At 33.4% G+C, this 22,457-nt stretch overlaps 3 protein-coding genes across 3 annotated transcripts; 1 reads left to right on the top strand and 2 right to left on the bottom strand.

The window, feature by feature from the left end:
* Positions 1-2,012: 2,012 nt before the first annotated feature.
* Positions 2,013-9,485, bottom strand: LOC149898398 (TGF-beta-activated kinase 1 and MAP3K7-binding protein 1-like). Its single transcript, XM_090115561.1, has 6 exons — positions 9,273-9,485; positions 8,862-8,996; positions 5,500-5,605; positions 4,682-4,946; positions 3,231-3,387; positions 2,013-2,661 (listed from the first exon to the last, which is right to left on the bottom strand). Exons 1-6 carry the CDS (start codon positions 9,404-9,406, stop codon positions 2,100-2,102), a joined length of 1,359 nt encoding a protein of 452 aa, XP_089971687.1. The 5' UTR covers positions 9,407-9,485; the 3' UTR covers positions 2,013-2,099.
* Positions 9,486-12,844: 3,359 nt separating this feature from the next.
* Positions 12,845-14,053, bottom strand: bic (bicaudal). The gene has a single exon (XM_090115501.1). It carries the CDS (start codon positions 13,890-13,892, stop codon positions 13,350-13,352), a length of 543 nt encoding a protein of 180 aa, XP_089971627.1. The 5' UTR covers positions 13,893-14,053; the 3' UTR covers positions 12,845-13,349.
* A 6,419-nt stretch (positions 14,054-20,472) lies between these two features.
* Positions 20,473-21,225, top strand: LOC149898396 (uncharacterized). The gene has a single exon (XM_090115252.1). The coding sequence runs from the start codon at positions 20,473-20,475 to the stop codon at positions 21,223-21,225; it is 753 nt and encodes a 250-aa protein (XP_089971378.1).
* The last annotated feature ends 1,232 nt before the right edge of the window (positions 21,226-22,457 follow it).

The raw sequence follows: 22,457 nt of genomic DNA, 5'->3' as shown, positions 1-22,457 counted from the left end.
AAATTTGAAAACTTACAAAATTCGTCAAATTATTACCTACATCAAAAGATAATTTTCATTCATTATATATAACACAAATTAATATTGCAAACAGAAGTTAGAACTTAGAAGCAATAACAAACATGAGTAAGGGTGCACTCACACACATCAGTCACCGTCAAGTCACCGATGACTGATCGGTGACGGTTTGTGTACGTATCCACAAACACCAGTCACCGTCATGTTGTCCGTCAGTCACGTCGCCGGCTTGACTGAATCATTGAACACATACATCAGGTTAGTCAGTGATTAGACGTGTGTCACGCTAGAGAACATGTAGCAATTGACGGTAGCACGACGCTGACTGAACTGAGACGTGACGGCACCGGGTGAGTGGGGATAAAAGTATGGTACATGTATGGAAAGATTATTTGACGTGCCTGACCGGTGACGTCACTGATAGATTTCGTGCCGGAGACTGTCGTGTGGGAACAGAGTCATACTAGAACTATTGATACATATTTTTTTTTAATCCTGTCCGGTGACGTGCCGTGACGGTGACTGATGTGTGTGAGTGCACCCTTAAGGTTAGGGAAAATATAAGTTGCATCTTTTGACATTTATATAGTTCTATATAGAAGTCATAATTATAACACTAACCGCTCATATTTCATTGGTTAAAGCTATTGTTAACGTTAAATAACTGTCAGAAGCGTCAAAAACAAAATGAGATGTCATTTGACTTGAGACTTCGATAAATTTAACTATGCTCAAAATACGCTGGTGCAACCTATTTCGCAGTCATTGTAAGTCACCGTTACTGTTATTGTTAAATTTTAGATTTTTAAAGAGAGAATAGAATATATATAACTAGATTTAGCTACTATGTATTAAGTATTCTGTGCTATAACTAAAATATGGTGCAACCAAGCCTTAGTTATTATCTCAGTATTTTATTTTAATAATTTATTAATTTCTATGCTTAAATCACTACATAGTATAAAACAAAGTCACTTTCTCTGTCCCTATGTCCCTTTGTATGCTTAAATCTTTCAAACTACGCAACGAATTTTGATGCGGTTTTTTTTAATAGATAGAGTGATTCAAGAGGAAGGTTTTAGTATATAATTTATTAGGTTTAAGTCAAAGCGGGCGAAGCCGTGGGCAGTAAGCTATTATAAAATAAAAATCACGCTCATAAATTGTTTGAAGCATAACCACGCATTCTCGCCTTTGCGTCTATACAAATGAGCTTAATACTTTAAACATTAGTGTGCTTTTCCACCAATAATGTGCGAGGACGTGTAGCGAGGAATGCGTTTGTAAATAACCAATACATCGACCACACCAATAGTATCGCTTCAAACTAGATGAAGTGATATGATTGGTTTTTACAAACATATTCCTCGCTACACGTCCTCGCACATTATTGGTGGAAAAGCACACTAATGTTTAAAGTATTAAGCTCATTTGTATAGACGCAAAGGCGAGAATGCGTGGTTATGCTTCAAACAATTTATGAGCGTGATTTTTATTTTATACTAGCTTATTGCAGCACATTATTGGTTGATAAGCACCCTTACTGCCATGAAATTTGCACCGCACGCATAACATACCAACTAACTTAGACTAATAAGGTTGATTTTGCTTTATCCTTTCTTTTTTTCGACTACAATAATCTTACAAATACACTTGACTTTTTTTTGAGTTTGCTTTTGTATAGGATTGTGTATCAACACAGCTATCAAGTTGATATTAAATGATTGAAGTACAATCCCTGATACGATATTGTTTTATAAAAAGAAGGCTAGAAAAAAACTATGCCATTACATTTTATACATTTTGTCTGGAATTACATAGTATGAATCGAAGTCGCTTCCGCTGTCTGTCTGTCACTATGTATGCTTAAATCTTTAAAACTACGTAACTAAGTAACATATTTTGATACGGATTTTCTTTTATAGATAGAGTGGTTGTCGAGGAAGGTTTTAGTACCGGTGGAAGGGAGTAATCATTATAAAAGAAAAAACAAATTTATTTTAAACCATTTATTAAAATCAACATTGAATACTGTTAAAATCTCAAAATACAATATAAATACCTACATTGATACAATTTATCTATTTTATAAAACTAGGTAAAGTCCCGTTTTTCCTTGCCTTCGCTACATTCTCGTAATAACAAGAAAAATCCACATAACCTTTAATTCTCTTGTCTTTTTCGTATGGTCTATTCGGATAAATATCAGACGACGATTCGATAGATCGATTTGTATCAACAATCGAATCATTCGTTTCGCACTCATTTGTACCGGACGAGTACAATTCCGAATCGATTTCATTCAACAGCGTATTCGATTTCGATTGCACAATCGGATTGAATCTGACAGATGCGTTTTGTTTTTGACAGCTGTCATTTTGTGGTATTGGCGGGAGGAAGTTGAAATTGCGAATTAGTAAGGTTATGTGTGTGTTTGCTTTGGGAGTTAGATTATTTTTAACACAATAAGAAAGGAATTCGTCTTCAATTTCCTCGAGAACGGCTTGACTGACGCGCGTGAAATCTGATTGTTTGCGGAAGTTTTCTACGATTTTCTGCGCGAGTTGTTTGTTTGTTTCTTCGCTACTTCCCTTCACTTCTTGGATGCGTTTGTAAACACCAGCGCTGACTAGAACTAGGAACCTGAAAGAGATAAACGTAACATGAATAGGAGATCTGATAAAATAAATTTCAAACTTATTGAAATTTTTAACTTTCAAGCATTTATAAAAATTTAAAGGACTAAAATTTATATTGTAGAAAAAATAATTCTTATCTCAAAAACATGGTATCAAACCATTGACGTACAGCGTACTTTAAACAATCAGACCCACAATAACTTAAAAATTTTCAAAAAATATCTGAAATATTCATTGAAATTATTACTTTATCTCTTGGCAGTAAAGTTCAAAGTGTTTCATTGTCATTAGAAAACTCTGCCTAATAAACGCAAATGCAGAGTTTTGCTTAGGATATTTTTTCAGCGTGATTGTAGTCCTAGTTGTTAATGATACGGCAATGTATTGGACATAAAATAATAGTCTATGCCTATTCCCTATACAAGACTGGCAATGCAAATGATTTTTCGCCACATTTAAATTTTGTGAAGCATGACTGAAGCTTCAAGTCATTCAAAAAACAGTTATGTTTAGTTTAAATTTTATTCTATTTTACTCTTATCCAAAATAAAACAAAACGTAACATAACCTTACCTGCAAGACTCATCCAATGCTATAGGACCATGTATCTCTGGTAAAGCCACCACTGGCTCAGTGGCCGCTGCACCAATACTTGGAAAAGCCTTGTAAAGTCCTTTCACTAGGTAGTTCCCAAGGCATCTAGTGCCTGTTTGATTGCCTAGGTATTGCACTGAAAAAAATGGTATAGGATATCAACATTGGCCATTTACGTCTATTTCAGACGATTATCGTAGGGGGCCGTTCATAAAATACGTCACACTAAAATTAACGTTTTATGACCCCCTCCTCCCCGGTTGTCACGCTGTGTCACACTTTCTGTGACCCCCCCTGCAAATATATCGTCACAAAAACTAAGACCCCTCCCCCCTAAACATAATAAATTATGATTGATAACAAATTTTGATATTAGAAAATTTATTGCACGCCTCATAAGCGAAGCGTTGAGGTGGGTACTACTGTCACTTCGCGCAAAACATCTGATTTTTCAAACTTAAAATGTCTTTATGTATCATACATTGCACTTGTAAGATAATACATACACACACATATTAAGAAAAAACACTATTTTTAACGTTCATGATATTTTTGATGTCATTTTTGTTATTTAAACTAGTTAAAAAACAGTTTAAAAAAGTTCTGTCTTGGACGTCCGTGTGTCTGTATGTGCGGATCCTTTTTCTTGTTAACACGATAGCGACCGAAATACTTTACTAATCGAGTCTTTTTTTTTCTCTTACGCTTGAGTATGCTCAGGAATAGAACCCTTTCATTTTTCAGGGTCTGATTCGATGTGGTTTAATTGTTATTAAATAAACAAAAATAATAATAATAAATATTTATTAAAAAAAAATTATGAGGCGTGCACTTTTGGATTTTCCAAATTATTTTTTTATTTTTGTAATAAAATTTAAATATTAGCGCTCATGTTGAAAAAATAAATATGTCAAGTTACAATTTATTGTAATAAATATATATACATTTAAATATCTGTATATTTACTAATACGAAATAAATGACTTCTATTATTACAAAATTGAAAAAAAAAGTCGAGAGAACGAATAAAATCAGTAAAAATTTTTAATGAACGGCGAACGTCACGCTGCCGTAGACCCCCTGTCCCCCTTTGTCACAATATCTTGTCACACTCGCGAACACCCCTCCCCCCCCCTTTTTATGCGAACGTATTTTATGAACGGCCCCTAGTCAGTAAGGAGTCTCTATAGGAGGTATAGGATAAGCACTAATAAATATGAAAGTTTGAATATTTTACAATGTAATTTTAAAATTATTTAATTATAAACATTTAAAAATGCTTACTCTTGATAACCACTTAATATTTTTTATTACTATAGATGTAGATTAGAAAAATATTAAGAAACAGAAAAATTCTGATCATGTTACGAGATTTGATTCGACCCGAATAAAAACTTTCAAACATTTTAAAAACATAGGATTCAACGCACCATTCCTCAACTTATTAACATCCAATCCCAGTTGTGAAAGCCTCAACAATTCATCTTCATTGTTCAAACTATGATCCATAGTGAGTTGCACAACTCGCAACACAGAGTTATCATCAGTCCTGCACAATAGAGCCCTCGTTTCTCCTACATTGGCTACAAATAGCTTGTTATTGTGAACTAGAGCTAATACTACGGTTGCACCTCCGGAAAGGTGTTGATCGATTTCCTTTAGACGGTGTAGTATGTTGTCGCAGTTTTGGGAAATCTGGAAGGCGAAAGGAATAATTTTCATACAACATTATCTTATTTAAGTCACCTCATCTGATTAAAGTCTTGCGACTGAATGCAGATCTCAATAAAAAAAAGACGGTTTGCACTCCGGGAGTGCTGGCAGAAGTGAAAACTTGATTATTAATGTTGAGCATGTTTGATATCCATCCGTCTTAAGCTTTTTCGATCAGGTCACGTGTCCTAACGCGAGTTTAAGATTTTATACCCATTACAGAAAAAGTGCTCAAAGCCGCTAAAGAAGTTTTCACTTCAAAAAACATACATGACATACAAATTTTTGTATCTATGAATATTATTAAATTTATTTTGAGAGTAAAATTTTAATGTTGTGCATGGCAATACCGTCACGTCATGGAGTGGCGACGATTTAGGGTTTTGGAATCTAAGAAAAAGTTTCACTTCTGACACGTGTGCTCGGCACACACATTATCTTTAACAGATACAGCACTTTTTAATTGCAACATTGCTCATTTACTGTGATTACTTCAAATCTTCAGCATTTAATGAAATACACAAATAAGACTAACCTGTGTTTCGTTAAGAGTCTGCAATCTGTATTGCAAGCTTGTGCGTTCTGCTATCATTCCGTCGTAGTTCTCGATGTACGCTTTCTCCACTGATATGAATGCATTTCTGCAAAGAGATATGAATGAAGAATGGAATGTAATAGAATATTTGATTAAGAATAAGTTTGAATGATTTAGGGCCGATTTTTCAATTGTTGGTTAAAATTTATCCGACCAATAAAGTATTGAACATTTTAAAATGTCACCTGTATACTGTCAAATACGGACAAATATAATAAATTTTTGAAATGGTAGTTTAATATGTTATTCAATGAATAAGTTTTAACCAAGGATTGAAAAATCAGCCCTTACAGGTATAAATTTATCACAAGTAATTTAATTATTTATTAATTTGTAATTTAACATGATGGTATGCTTTTTATTAGGGATGTAACGATACATGATTTTGCCGATACGATACCGATACCGATATTTGTAGTAATGTATCGGCGATACCGATACCGATACCGATATCGATGGCTTGGTAGAAAAATAAATAGTGAATTATGCATAAAAAGTTACCAACATTTAACAGAGACAACTGTTAATCGTATTCTTTTAAATAAAAATGCCAAATCAAAAAACAACAAAACCATTTATTTTAGTAGGTATTATTATTTTACGAAGTCAGTTAAACTTTAAGTAATACACATACAATCAGTACCTAATAAAAGTTTACTATTCTGCCGTCCTTTAACTAGAAAGCTGTTAAGCCCACGAAGTGAGTTTCGACTAAATGGCAAAAAACACGGAAATCGTTATTTCTTAAAAATTATGACACTTACAATAATTATTGTGAGATACATCGATCGACATTTAATTATATTATATATAAATATTAGTTTTTACCCAGAAACTGTTATAATTTATTTTTAAATTCACTTTTTCTCGTTTAGTTCAGCACTAGATTTCCGCCCGCGGCTTCGCCCGCGTTTGCAAAGGAAAACCCGCATAGTTCCCGTTCCCGTGGGATTTCCGGGATAAAAACTATCCTATGTGTTAATCCAAGTTACCCTCTATATGTGTGCTAAATTTCATTGTAATCGGTTCAGTAGTTTTTACGTGAAAGAGTAACAAACATCCATACATCCAAACATCCATACATCCATACATCCATACATCCTTACAAACACATACATCCTTATAATCTGAAAATTTTAACTATTTACTGGACAAGACGGCCGTTCACATACCATAGCGACTTTTTAGCTAAGTAATTTAGTATTTTTATTTTCATTTTGTGATTTTTTTTTATTTATTAATAAAATGCTTACCTAAAACGTCGTTAAGCTACTATAACTACTTTTAAGCTATGACTTTCGTTTTAATTTAAATTTCAAAAACTTTATAATCAGCGTTTAAGGGCTTTTGGATGCTTTTGTACTATGATTCTATATAGTTGTACTAAATTTTAATCTTACTAATGTTAAAAATTTGCTGCTGTCTGAGGCTTTGCTCTCGGGAATCACATCCTCTAGGTCAACCAATGGAAAGGAAAAGGATCAAAAGCTTTTAGGTTTAAGTATTAAGGATTTAAACACTATCTAAATTAATGGTTTTAGCGTCTTATTGTGAGTAAATATGTAGTTTTAAAAATTAAATAGTACAGACTGTCTTTCTTCTCTTTCTCGGTTACAGTGACAAATCAGAGTCTAAACAGAGAAGTACGATTGAAAGTTTGCACTGTCGTAACCATTACCTACCAAATTTTCGTAACTTTGACTTGTTATATTTTCCGTAATTTAGCTGCTAGATTGTTTAAAACTTAGTAAACCTGATCAGAAACAATACGTCTTGTAAAATCAAAAACAATCGGTACTCTGCTTGGGAGCGACATTATTTCATCATCACTCTCATCCCCAAAACTGATGCATCACCAGAATCGGATAACTGCCTTTTAGCTAAAAAATGAGGGTTAGCTGCTTTGTAGCTAAGCAAAAAAGTGTTATTAGAATTTTTCCTAAATAAAATTACTTAACTAAAAAAGCGTTAAGGGCGAGTAACTGCAAATAAGTTAAGGATTTCCATTGGAATCGTTATATGAAAGCATATCATAAAGCAGTTATAGTCCTTTTGCGTCCCTATAGTCAAGTATAATCTGATAGCGTACTTTTAGTCAAGTAAAAAGCTAAAAAATAATTATTAAATCTGGCGGTTAAGGTACTTTAAAGGAAATTTAGCGAAGTAGTGTTGGTTAGACGCTTTCAAGTTATGGAATCGCTGAAAATTGTGTTACTTAACGGCTTACAATATTTTCATATATTTATAACTATTAATGATTCTTAGACAGAAAGATAGAGAATTCTGAACTCTATCACCCTACATTTAAAACTGAAAATTGACCATTTGAGGGTTAACGGCTTTTTAGTTAAAGGACGGCAGTATTGGTAGAGTTTTTTCAGAAAACAAAGTGCGCACGCGCGGGCGGCCTCCCGCATCGTTCATTGGGCGCGGATTTTTTGAATTATTTGATATCAAAAAAATTGGTTGTTTGTAAAGTAGGTTTACGATCGAGATGTTTACGTGATAACATAATGCAGTGGCAGCGCTCGAGATGAAACGGGAGATCGGTCCGTCTCTCTCTCGCTATACCTGCGATCGCGCTCGTGAGGTTTTGGTGTGACACAAGTTTATGAACATGTCACCCGACTAAAACGATTTTAAAAACGTTATCACGTTAAAAATTAAAAAAATTCTAAATTATTTATTTCTTTCCTTTACATAAACAAATTTGTGATTGGAACACTCCTAGTAAGCAAATAAAATGCTTGTGTCAGGAGGTTCCGCTCTTCCTTAACACTATTACAGAAACAGAAATAAAACAATATGAATGAATACAATGCAAAAACATAAAAGAAAAGTAAGAATTTAATAAAAAAAATATCGGTATCGGTTGATTTATTATCGGCGATACCGATATATCGGCTTGCCGATATATCGGCCGATATATCGGTATCTGTATCGGTATCGTTACATCCCTACTTTTTATGCTAGTTTTCGGCAACTTTGCAGTCTGCAGATTTAAACAAAATAAGTCCTGTTCAATCTGATATATTTTTTGGTTTTAAGCCGAAAGACAATATCACAATCAAACTTTTTTCTATTCTTTAAAAAAATATTTATAAGTCATGTTGTGTATATAAATATTAAATATGCATAGATTTTAAAGTGAAACTTTTATTACATCGTCTCAAACTTTTTGGTCTGTGTAGCGCATGTCGCGTGACGGTCGGCTGCCGAGTAGGTATAAAGCGGTGTTCGGAAAGTTTCACTTTTACCGTGGTTTCATAAAACCACACAACATTTTTATTTTCTACTAATACCTTAGTCTTTCCCTAATCTCTTCATCAGTATTATTAATAGATGGAGGTGGAAGAAGTAGTTCTGCAGCCATTCTCTGCATGATAAACCTTGCAGCTTCCAATCCATTGTGCGGCTCGAACACACCATATAGACACCTGTAATCATTATAATATTTACATTCTATGTTATTTTGTATGCTATAATTAGCGTAATATTATAGCGTACAAATGTAGTTCTTCAATTTTTCTATAAAAATGTATGTACATGCACTTTTGTTAGCTCTTACTGATGATAAACAAGTATAACATTCATAGGTGTTCATATTTAAAATAACATCTATTTGAAATGTGTATTTCTAGGTTATTTATGATTATATCTTAAGCTTCTTGCGTCAATATGAAGGTGGAAGAAAGTAATAATAGTTTACTTACGAATTATCCTCTGTTTGACAATAAAAACACAGGTAGTCGTCGGTAGAACTAGCATTGCTGAGTTGAGAGAAATACGACGCTACACACGCATTTCTGCATTTTGGCAAATCGTCCGTCCACGGCCTGGCAATCATTTTGGAAACCTTCTGGATTTCGCTTATTTTTGGAACGTAAACATACTATAAATACTTCTTTTCGTGAAATCAATTCATTTTGAAGACGTTTTGAAGTAAGCTACAGCTGAATTTGACATTTCATATTTGACAATTGAAACAGATAACCAAAATAATATTCAAAAATTAAAACATAAAACTTTATATACTACTTGCTCTGTGACATAGTACCTATTAAAATTATAAACAGACGTTCGAACTGGTGCGACCGGACCACCGTACTCGTGCGGTGCGATCGACTCGCCACACGACCGCACCGCACCTAGGGTTGCCAGTATTTGATTTAAGGGTTAACAGCATTAAAAATACGAGTTTTAGTTATTTTTTACGGGAGATAATTATAACAGCAATGTTAAATAGAGAAAATTTATTTTTGGCATTTATATTTGCTGTTGGAAGAAACAGCTTTTAATAGCTCTTCATTTTCTAAAGCGAATGTATAAAAATCTTTGCACGATAATTTAAAATTACAATTAATTTGCAGCTTCGCCTTTACAGTTTCAATATTCAATCGGTTTCGGCTATCCGTCCAGGCATTGCCGCACAAAGAAAATATTCTTTGTTTAAAAATTACGATTAAATTTACGATTTTAAAAAAAACATTTAAAATATTGGAATTTTCGCGGCCGACTGAGCTAAATAAATTCGTATAAAAAAAATAGATACACTATCGACTAGATAATTTATTACGTTGCTAATATATGAAGTGATTAAAGGCGCAAATTATCCCTTTTTGAAATTTTCGATATTGTCGATAGAGGCGAAAGTATTGTAATTTTTACTGATTTTCGTTTTTATTTTTTTATATTATATGCAGGCGTTAGTAGAAGCTCTGTTTAGTACAAAAGAAACCTTGAACTGAGTTCTACATGTGACAAAAATACCACATTCTAGCCACGAAGTTAATACGAGATATAGATTTTCAAAGAATGTCAGGGTTGTCCCTAGTAAATAAAATTATATATATCATACTATCTATTACCAAGTTTTTGTTTATGTTTTAGTCGTTAGTTATAGTCGATATTTCAATATATTATTATATGTAGATAAAAGGTTAATTTATTACAATCTTTATATGTAATAAATTAACTGAACAAAAAAAATATCTTAGATTTATAAGACAATTCAATAATATCAAATTAATACAAATTAATCTCCTTTTTTTGTGAATATTTCGAGCATTGATCATAGTAATCTCATTAAAAGTCAAACCGAATTCTTTGAAAATCTATTTCTCGTAATAAATTCGTGGTTAGAATGTTGTATTTTTTCACATGTAGACCTCAGTTCAAGGCTTCTTTTGGTACAAGTACAAGTTACAACCATTGAAAAGAAGAAAACGAAGAGAAAAGAATGGGCAAAATTATATTTAAAAGACAGGGATTCATTCAGACATATGCAGTCATATATCATAAATCTTTGTAGAGTTCTAAAATTTATATTATTAATCTTTTTTCAGTATTAGCCACGTCATCCGACGCCATCGCCATTGATAACGATCGACCGACGTCCGTTTTGTTTGGCGGTAGAACTGTGACTAAAGCTGTAATAAGTATATGGTCTATGACTAATGCGCTGTCCGGTGCGATCGCCCGTCCACACGCGCGAATTTGGTACGGTCCGCACCAAGTTCGGATGAAAAAACCATCGAACCAACCGTACCGTCAATAATAATAATTATGTCCGGCGGACCACTGTACACATGATCGAATATGGTCCGGAGCGCACCAAGGTCACGGTGCGGTCCGTACCAAATTCGAACGTCTGTTTATAACTTACGTTTTTCTTGCTCTATTCAAACTTTTATGTAGTTAATCTAATTTATTGTACCTGTTATGATTTATTTAACTAAATAGAATGTTTGAGTACATAATGTACGAAAATGTGGATTGTATTATTGTAATTTAATATTATTACTTTCTTTTCTGGCCATATGCCAACTATACAAACGATAATCGAACATTCAAAAGTTTCTTAAGGCGTAAGGCGCGCTTCCATCTGCAAGAAATGTCCTACAGTCCATCTGACAGCAGCTTGCAAGTCCAAGGCCGCGTTTCCACCTGCAAGTAGAAGTGTGGCCTTAGGGCGTATTCAGAAAGAAAGCTTGAAACTTATAAGCGCTTATCAGCGCTGGTAACCCGCGCAGGAAAATATATGAACATGCGCCGATCAGCGCTTATCGGCGCATGTTCATATATTTTCCTGCGCGGGTTACCACTTACCAGCGCTGATAAGCGCTTATAAGTTTTAAGCTTTCTTTCTGAATACGCCCTTACACAGAAGTCGTGGCATGGAAAGATTAATATGAACAGATTTTCATGTTTATCAGCATGAAATGTATAAATAACCATCACTAACTATCGCTTAAAACCACGAACAATTTTTGTGGTTTCCTATTTCCACATTAGCTTCCCTGAGGGATACTGATAAAATTTGTAAAAACTAGCATATTTTGAAATAATTTACTTCCGTAAGTATCTGTTTCGTGTAAAAATAACAGATTTTGTATAATATGTGAAAAGGTTTAAAAGATGGTTATTGGTATACCACTATCCTTGTTCAAAGAGTAGGTTTAACCTATCCTTTGAGATTAGATAGTAAGAATAATTTTTTAATACAACTACATAATAAGTATATTAGAGTTGCTCGCAAAATATTTAAGTATATAAAGATAAGATGGTCGAATTCACGAGATTCTTTTAAAAACCCACCCAAGCATAGGTACCTAGGTATATATTTTAATATTTTCAACTAAAAAATATTATAAAAAGTCATGGTCTAGAACTTTATGGTCATAGTTTGTAATCTTGTCGATTCAGTTGGTAAATTACCGAATCAATCGATTTTTCGCTAGCTCTAATCTTTTGAAACGCGTTGTATGTAGGCGAGTGTGAAGTGACCTTTTTAGGTCAAGATCACACTCGAGTTTTGCTTTTGTTTTATTGAATGACATTTTTAAATGCAGCTGTAGGGATTTAGCTGTTTTCTTATTTTAAAAAAGTAATAAGTATGTAAAAAATTTGTATGTGAAATAGGTACATAGGTGTATAGTGTAATAAATTTGGAACTTATTAAAAATATTAATTGAATTGATTGAAACACAAATTGTGCATAGTAGAATATTTTTCTTATTTTTAACAAGTATTACATAGACACTTCTACAAATAAGAAAATTTATAATGTAAATATATTCTTATAATATTCAGGGCCGATTTTTCAATGCTTGGATAAAACTTATTCGTCGAATAATGTATAAAACTACCATTTTAAAAACGTATTCTAATTGCCCGTATTTGACAGTTTACGTGACATTTTAATATTATCGTTTAATACTTTATTGGACGGATAAGTTTTATCCAAGCATTGAAAAATCGGCCCTCAAAGAAATAAAACACATAATTCAGGATTAAAGTTTATGTCACATACACACATAACAAAAACTCCAATCGTTTTCCACATTTTACAATTTTTATCTTTTATACAATATTGGCTCTGTAAACTAAAGAGCTTGATTCTAAGTTGAAAGCAAGACCAGATTTAACATTTAAACTTTTATCATATTATTATGATGTACACATACATCTCTATAGTGATTTAAAATAAATCTTTATATGTACTCGATATTGCCAATATTAACAGTTTTTACAACACTTATTCATATATGAAATGAGATTTGACTTTGTAACTGAAACATAGTGCAAGGCAAAGCTTAAACGGGTTGGCTGGAGGCTTCCAAAGACATGAGTTCAACCGTCCACAAGGCACCGTCACCGTCGAAAAATACAAATTGAGGTTAATCAAACGTTTATTAACATAACATAAATTTGAGACACACCTCATAGGCTTTGGAAACCCTAGCATTCATTCACTTCTGGTGAGCAATTAAGAACTAATGTCAGTGGATTTAATCGGTCTTCTTGTCTGCAGCTTTGGTTTCTGACTCTGGCTTTTTCTCTTCCTTCTTTTCCTCCTCCTTCTTGTCTTTCTCCTCAGAAACTACTTCCTTAGCTTCTTGTTTCGAAGCCTCATCAAAATTACCGACTAGGTTAGGTACTTCGTCATCCTCATCAATGGGTTTAGGGGCGGCCACACTCGATGCTATCCTCTTTAGACGGTTGAGCCCGTCGGGGCCGAGCTGGCTCAAGATACCGGGCAGCATCTCAGCAATTTGCTTGTTTTCTCCATGGCCAGTGATGGCGAATGTGTTCGCCGCGAGTGATGCCTGTGCTTTAGGGTTATTGAAATGAATCACAGTGTCGTCATCTTTTATCATGTTAACCTCCTCGATACCTGGGATGGTGTTTACGGACAGTTTCTTCAATGATGATTGTAATTTTTTGTCATCTGTAGCGGCAGTCGCATGGACAACCTTCTTCTTACGCCTTGGAGTCCCCTTACCGCCTATGCGGACTTGTGACTGCAGTTTCTTTAGCTTTTCGGTGTTCATTTTGATATTTTAACACGTGTGACGTGTAAATAGAAGCGCGGCACACTTTTTATTATGTTTATATTCAAATTCTATACGCGAACACTTAAGTTTTCCATGTAACTTGATCGTACGCACGTGTTTTGAACACCGGTTAGTTACAAAGGGAAAATGGTGGATTTGCGACTAGTAATTTCTGATTTCCGTCATTTTTTTCAGTTGGCAGCACTGCGAAAATGTACGTTCCTGTATTTTCAATAAAATTTTATTTTATAAAATATTAAAAGATTAAGATTATTAAAGTAAATAAATTGTTATTATATAAATATATTTTCAAACTATATATTACAAATAATATGAAATATTTTTTGCAATAAATGAGACGTAATTATTCAGTCTTCACCTTGACAAACTAGATGGCGCTTTATTAAATAAGAGTAGCGCCATCTGTTGGGGATTTGCTCCTTTAGTTTCTACAATTGACCGATAGATGTCTACATCAACACCGCATTAGATAAAAATATATTTAAAGTCGTACTGTATACTTTAATTTACAAAGATAATATGCGGGAATTATTAAATTTGAATCGGATGTAACTTACATCAGTTGCATAAAACTTTAGAGAATAACTTATAACTTAAGAGAATAACAGCTAACTAATAAGCAATGTTAGGTAGGTACCATTGGTAGGTACTAGCATCCAGTTTCCAGTTTCCACCTTCGTGAGAAAATTAAAATTTTCAATGAAAACAAAGAAAAGCATGAAATGTTTTATAAAGATTTTAAAATAAGCTAATAATTCTTTCATTTACAATATCACAAAATTCTTCATAGATTTTTAGATATATTTGATGCCATGTTTGATGCAATAATTATGTTCGCAGGCAAAATATATGTAACTAATTTTCCTTCTACTTACCTATATTGTTTTTTATGAGCCTAGTAGTTTTAAAATATGACAATAAATAAAAAGGTTACAATTTATGATCACACAGTTTTATTTTAAGTTTGGGCAAAAGAAATTAATAAAATTATTAGTTGCCTCAAATGTGACATTTCTTCAGCCTAGGTAGGTACTACTTTGAACTTCCAGCTCCAATTCGCCATATCCTGTATCACTCTCATATAGACTCCTCAATATCATAATATATAAATGTGTTCCTACGTGACGTGAAAGAACGACATACCTACTTACAAACAAACATACCTACTTAATTTATATTTAATAATAGTATCTAAGGAAGCTGGAAGTGAGGATAATAAGGATGCATAGCATTTCATATTATAGGCATATATTATACTAGCAATGCCCTGCGGTTTCACCCGCATAGATAGCGATATCGTTACAGTGAAAAGTCTACTATAGGTCGGACTATAGGTTTAATTTTTAATCACATGAAAATCACCTTTACCCCGTCCCGCACTACGGCCTTTTTTTTGTTTTAGTGGGGAAATCTTTCATAGATACCCTCGGCCTCCGGGGGAGGGGCCGTGGGTTTTGTCGGATTCCTACCGACCAAAACCCCACTGTGTTCCGTCAAGACGCATATTAGTAGAATTCCTCCGTGACCCCCGCACTACGGCCTGCAGGAACAGTATACCTACTATTTTCTGTAGATTGACACTTTAAAAAATTCGTTATATCTTTTGAATGGAATATCCAATTCTTTTCATTTAAAAAGTTTTTTGCTGGTATTGAAACAGTCTATAGTAAAACATCATTTAATGGGATAAGGATTAATATACAGGGTGTCCCAAAAAGTAGTGATGAACGGAAGCTGGGAGGTAGAGGACCTAAAGGGCTATCCGAATCACCCCCATGTATGTTATGCGATTTTTCGTATTTTCGGAGTTATGACGTTTTTTTCAATTTTTCACCTATCGCCGAGTACGGTGATATTTTCACTCATGGTGACGTCAATTATTGCGGAAGGTGCTTGATTTTTTTTGTGTGCTAAGCTGAAAGATAGGCCAATTCAGTATGGTAACATTTACTATCGTTAGATCTTTGAATGGAATAAAAAAAAGAATTAAAATGCCAAGAAAGATAAAATTACCCAGTATGTTCTCCACTTCAAGGGCCCGTAAAAAAATAAAATCACATAAAAAAAGTTTTCCATTTGGCTTTTAAAAACTTGCTCTATCTATCAGGTAGCTACCCTGAAAATTTCATTTTATTATTCAGAAGGCTTCAATCGAAAAATTGAAATCTAAATGAGGTAAGTGCAAAAATTGAATTAACATGATGATTAATAAAAACAAATTAAAACCAATAACAAGGTGTTTAATTACCAGAAATTTTTAAAATGACCCCGCTATTGCTGAGTGCAAGTGCGACATCACCGTAAAAAGTTGTCTTTTAAATGCCCTTTTATCATTTTTAATGGTTTCTTCTGCTACTATGAATTTCCAGGTTATTTCGTTCAAATTGTGGCAGTCTCTCGTCTTTGTAGTATCCCCACGGAAAAAAATCAATAGGGTTTATGTCCGGGGACCGTCGAGGCCAGGCTAAAGGGCAAAGATACCCTGAAAGATGGATTGGTCGTTGCAGCCTGCGCATGCGCTGGTGACGCCTGCCTTAAAGCCTGGCCTGCACGGTCCCTCGACCTAAACCCCATTGATTTGTTTCAATGGGGATACTAAAAAGACCTCGGCTACTTGAGAGAATGCTACAATTTGGACGAAATAACCCGGAAATTTATAGTAGCAGAAGAAACCATTAAAAATGATAAAAGGGCATTCAGACATTTAAAAGACAACTTTTTACGGTGATGTCGCACTTGCATTGAGCAACAGCGGGGTTATTTTAAAAATTTCTGGTAATTAAACACCTATTTATGGGTTTTAATTTGGTTTTAATGATCATCATGTTAATAAAATTTTTGCACTTACCACATTTAGATTTCAATTTTTCGATTGAAGCCTTCTGAATAATAAAATGAAATTTTTAGGGTAGCTACCTGATAGATAGAGCGAGTTTTTAAAAGCCAAATGGAAAACTTTTTTTATGTGATTTTATTTTTTTATGGGCCCTTGAAGTTGTGAACATACTGGGTAATTTTATCTTTCTTGGCATTTAATTCTTTTTTTATTCCATTCGAAGATCTAACGATAGTAAATGTTACCATACTGAATTGGCCTATCTTTCAGCTTACCACACAAAAAAAAATCAAGCATCTAGCGCAATAAGTCACGTCACCATAAATAAAAATCTCATCGTACTCAGCGATAGATGAAAAATTGAAAAAAATGTCATAACTCCGAAAATACGAAAAATCGCATAACATACATGGGGGTGATTCGGATAGCTCTCTAGGTCCTCTACCTCCCAGCTTCCGTTCATCACTACTTTTTGGGACACCCTGTATGTGTATGGATAACATGGTTTGATTACTGTCGGCACTTCTATTTACTTTGAAAACGTAAAAAAGTTGTTGTAGTAACTTAACTACTGAAGATGGACATATGGTATCGCGGACTTTCTTGTAGATATTGATTCATTCTATAATACCGTAGAACATTTTTTTGTTCTATCTTCAATAGATTCCGCAGCGCACGCGATGACAGAAGTTTTATTGAGGATTTTTTTACACCTTGGGTTACATTATTGCATTTTTGGTAAGGATCTCTAATTTTTTTGAAAATGCAATATAGCCTATGTTGCTCAGTAAAGATGCAGCTTTCTAATGGTGAAAGAATTTTTGAAATCGGTCCAGTAGTTTATGCGTGAAAACCATACATACATACATACATACTTACATACATACTTACAAACTTTTCCTCTTTATAATATTAGTATATAAATGTGTTCCTACGTGACGTGAAAGAACGACATACCTACTTACAAACAAACATACCTACTTAATTTATATTTAATAATAGTATCTAAGGAAGCTGGAAGTGAGGATAATAAGGATGCATAGCATTTCATATTATAGGCATATATTATATATGTATAGGTAAGTAGTTGATAAATTAATCAATTTTTTTTTTGAATTTAGTGTTTGCATCGGAAACTCGTTTGCAAGTAGATTTTAAACTATGCTCTTGTGCAGTCTAGTTTCATTTTCCTTCGGTTATGTTTGGGCTCCTACGCAGCGTAAACCCACAAAATCGAATACAAACATCTAGAATCGATCATAACACAATTATTGATTGAACATAAATCATGAATTATTAACAAAATTCCAAGAAGATACACAGTAATAAAGAAAATATACGTCACTCGGCATCCCATAAATATTTATCTACATTTACTAAATGTACTACAAAATGGCGGGATGTTAAGCTGTCAACACAACATCTTCGCGCCATCAGCGTACAATATGACAGCTATTAATAATTTCCGAACGCGTCGATACATCCCAAACTATTACTGAATGTTTCGCTAAAACGTTTTTGAACGTTGTTCGCGCACTTACTGATTGTGTTGACAGAAGTAACATCGTCAACAGAAGTTTGAAATTAAGTTTAATTTTGCTATAAGCTTTTGATATGACTCTACGTCTATTCTCTACCATAATATGTGATATTATTATGGTGTTATTTGTAATGTTTTTTCTTCTTAAAGCAGTTGTACTTAAAAGTCACTGCAGAAGAATTCAATACCCATAATTCCTGAGTATTTCGTATGCTAGATTTGTATAGGTATATAGATTTGTAGGACAGGATATTATGACAATTATTTGTCATTTGTCATTTTTTTATTCCTATTTGATATTTAGATAGACGATTTTAATTGAAGCCTCGTTAATTCAAATACAGACAGACATACCGTACCTACTAATTTGCGTATTTACAGCTATGTGTATTGTGTACCTATGATTTCATTATCATATCACTATCATCACTCCTAATGGCCCTAATGCGCTTAGCAAAATGTTCAACTGATGTTAGCTTAGCTCTCCGTAATTTTTCATTAATGTTTTTTTCACACAACTGTACAAACGTGAATAATAAACTAATGCACTTAAATTTAGGCCACGTTACGTGTTTATGAGTTTTTTATAATCATATTTATGTCGATTTGCCATCTGTAAGTAATTTTCAGTTTATTTGAGCAATGATTTGATGTACTGCTAAAACTGTAAACCTCTTACGTTAAGTGCTCTGAACAAATTATTCAAATACGTAAGTAGGTGTTTTAGTGGTTGTTACAAATCATAATGTATAATTTTGTTACAGGTAGCTTTATGGAATTACCTACTTTAGTTTTTCATAAATTAGTGTTTGTAAGGTATAAGAAATGTACCTTAATTCCAAAATTTAGAATAAGTTATAAGTACTTACCTATTATCTAATAGTAAAGTCAAAATGAATAATTAAACAACAAAAAAAAGTAATACCTAAACACATCCAGCAAATTACCTACGCAGAAATAAAGATAATGTGGCACAATCGAGGTTCATTTTTTAAGCATCATCTGGAACCAAACAGATAACTTGTATTGCATCTGTTGTCAAAATAACTTAATAGGAAACAATTAACAAACGTTTCCGAACGAAGTTTTAAAATAGTCCAACAAAAAATGTTCCCGCGCAGCGTGACAATCGTTGACGCTTTTTTTAGAATTTCCCGAGATCTAATTAATCAGAACCATTTTGGTTTCAGTCTGTCGTTTAAACAATTAGTATGCATCGTTATCATCCTGTCGTGGTGTTAAATAAACAACGTTATAAATACTTATATTTCCATAAAACGACATTTTCAAACAAGGGACTTTTAATGTCCATATTAACTTCTCGAAATGTGACGATAATTTAACTTTAAAAATGTTTTATGAAATTATCCGTATAAATCAAGCAAGAATGAGCTATCATAATTCTAACAAATTAATGTCCACCATTTAAGGTAAGCATGACGCATCGGACAACATAAGACATTTAAGTATCACATTACAAGTTCTTAAATCCTTTCTAATCTCCACTTTTTGCTTTTAAAACGCGTTTAAAGATTATTGGATGACATAATTTAAAATACACACGTTTCTAAGATTTTAAACTCATTAGTTATCTAAACAGGGTGGATTAAGTGGATTTCTGAACGACCACCCAATCGCGCGCGAACTTTGACAGATGTCAGATTTGGCGGCTTTTTAGATATTGATTTTTTTGGATATTTATCTTTTTTTTGTTTGGTAATGTATTCCATATGTACGTTATCGTTAATTTGATGCTCTGATTTAAATAGAATTCATAAGCTGCATCGTCTGGGATTATTTTCTGTAGATATGTTCATTGCGATAGTATAAAATCGCGTAGGTAGGCTTTGGTTTGTTGTTCATTATAGTAATAAACTTACAATTTTGACAAACATATTGTCACATTGTAAAAGATTTCAATTTTCAACAAAGGGTTTAAAAAATACAACGAAGCATATACCTACGTTTTCGCGGGTAGGCGCACAAAAAGGCGTAACGTTTTTCTAAAGAACTCTATTAATTTTATATAGTATTTCTGATTATTTTCAATGTTTTTGTACATATTTGTGTGTTAATACAGTGCCTTTACCTACCAGTATAATAATTCCAACTTTAGAACACTATATAATATCACTGGTTCTTCTTTCACATTTTCACTGTTTCAACTATACTACTGCACTATGGAATCTGTCCAACAAACCATGATGGAGATGACAGCTTCTTTCAATAAACGAATGGCTGAGTTTCAGCATGATCTGCAAACTCTTCATAATGTTAACTCGCAACCTGCTTCAAGTAGTCCAACTTCTAAATTGGCTGCTGAATTTAATACCTTTCAGTCATTCGTACTATCTTCCCTTAAAGCCTTACATGATCAAATCACATTACTCTCTAACCAGTACAATAATTTGGAGATGAGGAGTCGCAGGAAAATATTACTGATACATGGCATTCCGGAGGCTTCCAAAGAAATTCCTTTGAACTTGGTGACTAGTATTGTGAATCAACATTTGAAGGTTCCTGGATTTAAAGAGGATGCCATTTCACGCTGCCATCGCTTGGGGTTTTCAAGGAAGGATAAGCCCAGACCCATAGTTGTCAAATTTAAAGACTTGACAATGAGAAACAGTATTTGGTTTTCAAAGACGGAGCTAAAAGGAAGTGGTTACACTATTTCAGAATTTCTTATCAAAGAAAGGCACAACATTTTTGTGGCTGCTAGATTGCGTTTTGGAATAACAAATTGTTGGACCAAAGATGGATGCATTATTGTGAAAGCTGACGATGGTTCCAAACACAAGGTCACTTTGATGTCTGATCTTGAAAACATCTCTAAATCCTCCCCCAGCGCTGCTGCTGCTGCACCAACTTTACCCAAGGACGGCAAACAGTTAGAGAATGTGAGGCCAAAACGATTTGGCAGAGTTAAGTGATCATATTTCCATATATTCATTCTTGTAATTATTTAATTTCAATAGTTTTCTATACTTTTTCTTCAAAACTCTAAATCATGTTAATGTTGTGCTCAATATCTATCGCTCTTGTTGTTCAACTAATGTTTCCTGGTCTATTTTACATTTAGTTTTAAACCTCCTTGTGTACTCTTGTTTTTTTTTTTTTACTTTGAATAAGGACTTCAATGAAATATCAAACAATTATTTTAGTGTTTACCCGCTTGCTTTATTATTATTTTGATTTAAATGTCAGTCTGTCTACTGTCAGTTGTCATTTATTTACTGTCAATTCTCAATACTGTTTGACGTTTGATGAAGTTTTACTTGTTGTCATAGATTCTTGCACTTTTACCATATATAGTTGTAATTATTATAAAATCATTATATGTGTTTGTTTGATCCTCTGTTAATATCTGGTGGTAAAGGATATGTACGATTTTTAACTTTTTATACAAGATATTTTCATTTTTTTTTTCTATACTTAAAAATATATATATACATTTTATTTTATTTTTTGTATTTATTTATTATATATACATATATATAATATTATATTTTAAATTAGTAAATATTTATTTTATTATATTTAATATATATTGTATATTAATATGTCTCTGAATATTAGTGCAGCCGATAGTGATTCTTTTATCTCTGTGTGTTCTGATAGGTCCTCAGGTGATGACAGTTTCCATAGCATCTCTTCTCCTTCTTCCTTGGATATTCCTTCCCTTTTCTGTAATGAACAAAAAAACTTTAATGTCGTTCACATTAATGCTCAGAGTATTCCGGCACACTATCCTGAATTTCTTGCATCGTTTGATGTTAATTCACTCCATGCTATATTAATCTCCGAAACCTGGTTAAAGCCTTGTTTACCTTCTGTAGCTTACAATCTCCCAGGTTTTGAGTTAATACGTAACGACCGCGTTGGAAGGCCGGGTGGAGGGGTAGCAATTTATTTACGAAATCATATTCCTTTTTCTATTGTTAGTTGTTCTCCCCAACCCCCGCCTTCTGATGCGGCCGAGCATCTTCTTGTTGAAGTCACCTTATCTAACGCCAAAATTCTTTTAGGAGTTTTTTATTCGCCTAACCTTCGTGTTGATTTCTTTTCTTCTTTTGACTGTACTCTTGACTCTTTTTCTCCTCTCTATAAACATGTAATTTTTATGGGTGACTTCAACACTTGCCTTCTCAAAAATGACCATCGA

The sequence above is a fragment of the Colias eurytheme genome, chromosome 23 (assembly GCF_061535395.1).
Source record: "Colias eurytheme isolate Ceu_HAF_F1 chromosome 23, ilColEury1 Martin Lab GWU primary, whole genome shotgun sequence".
NCBI classification, from domain to species: domain Eukaryota; kingdom Metazoa; phylum Arthropoda; class Insecta; order Lepidoptera; family Pieridae; genus Colias; species Colias eurytheme.
This window is presented reverse-complemented; position numbering and strand designations above follow the sequence as displayed.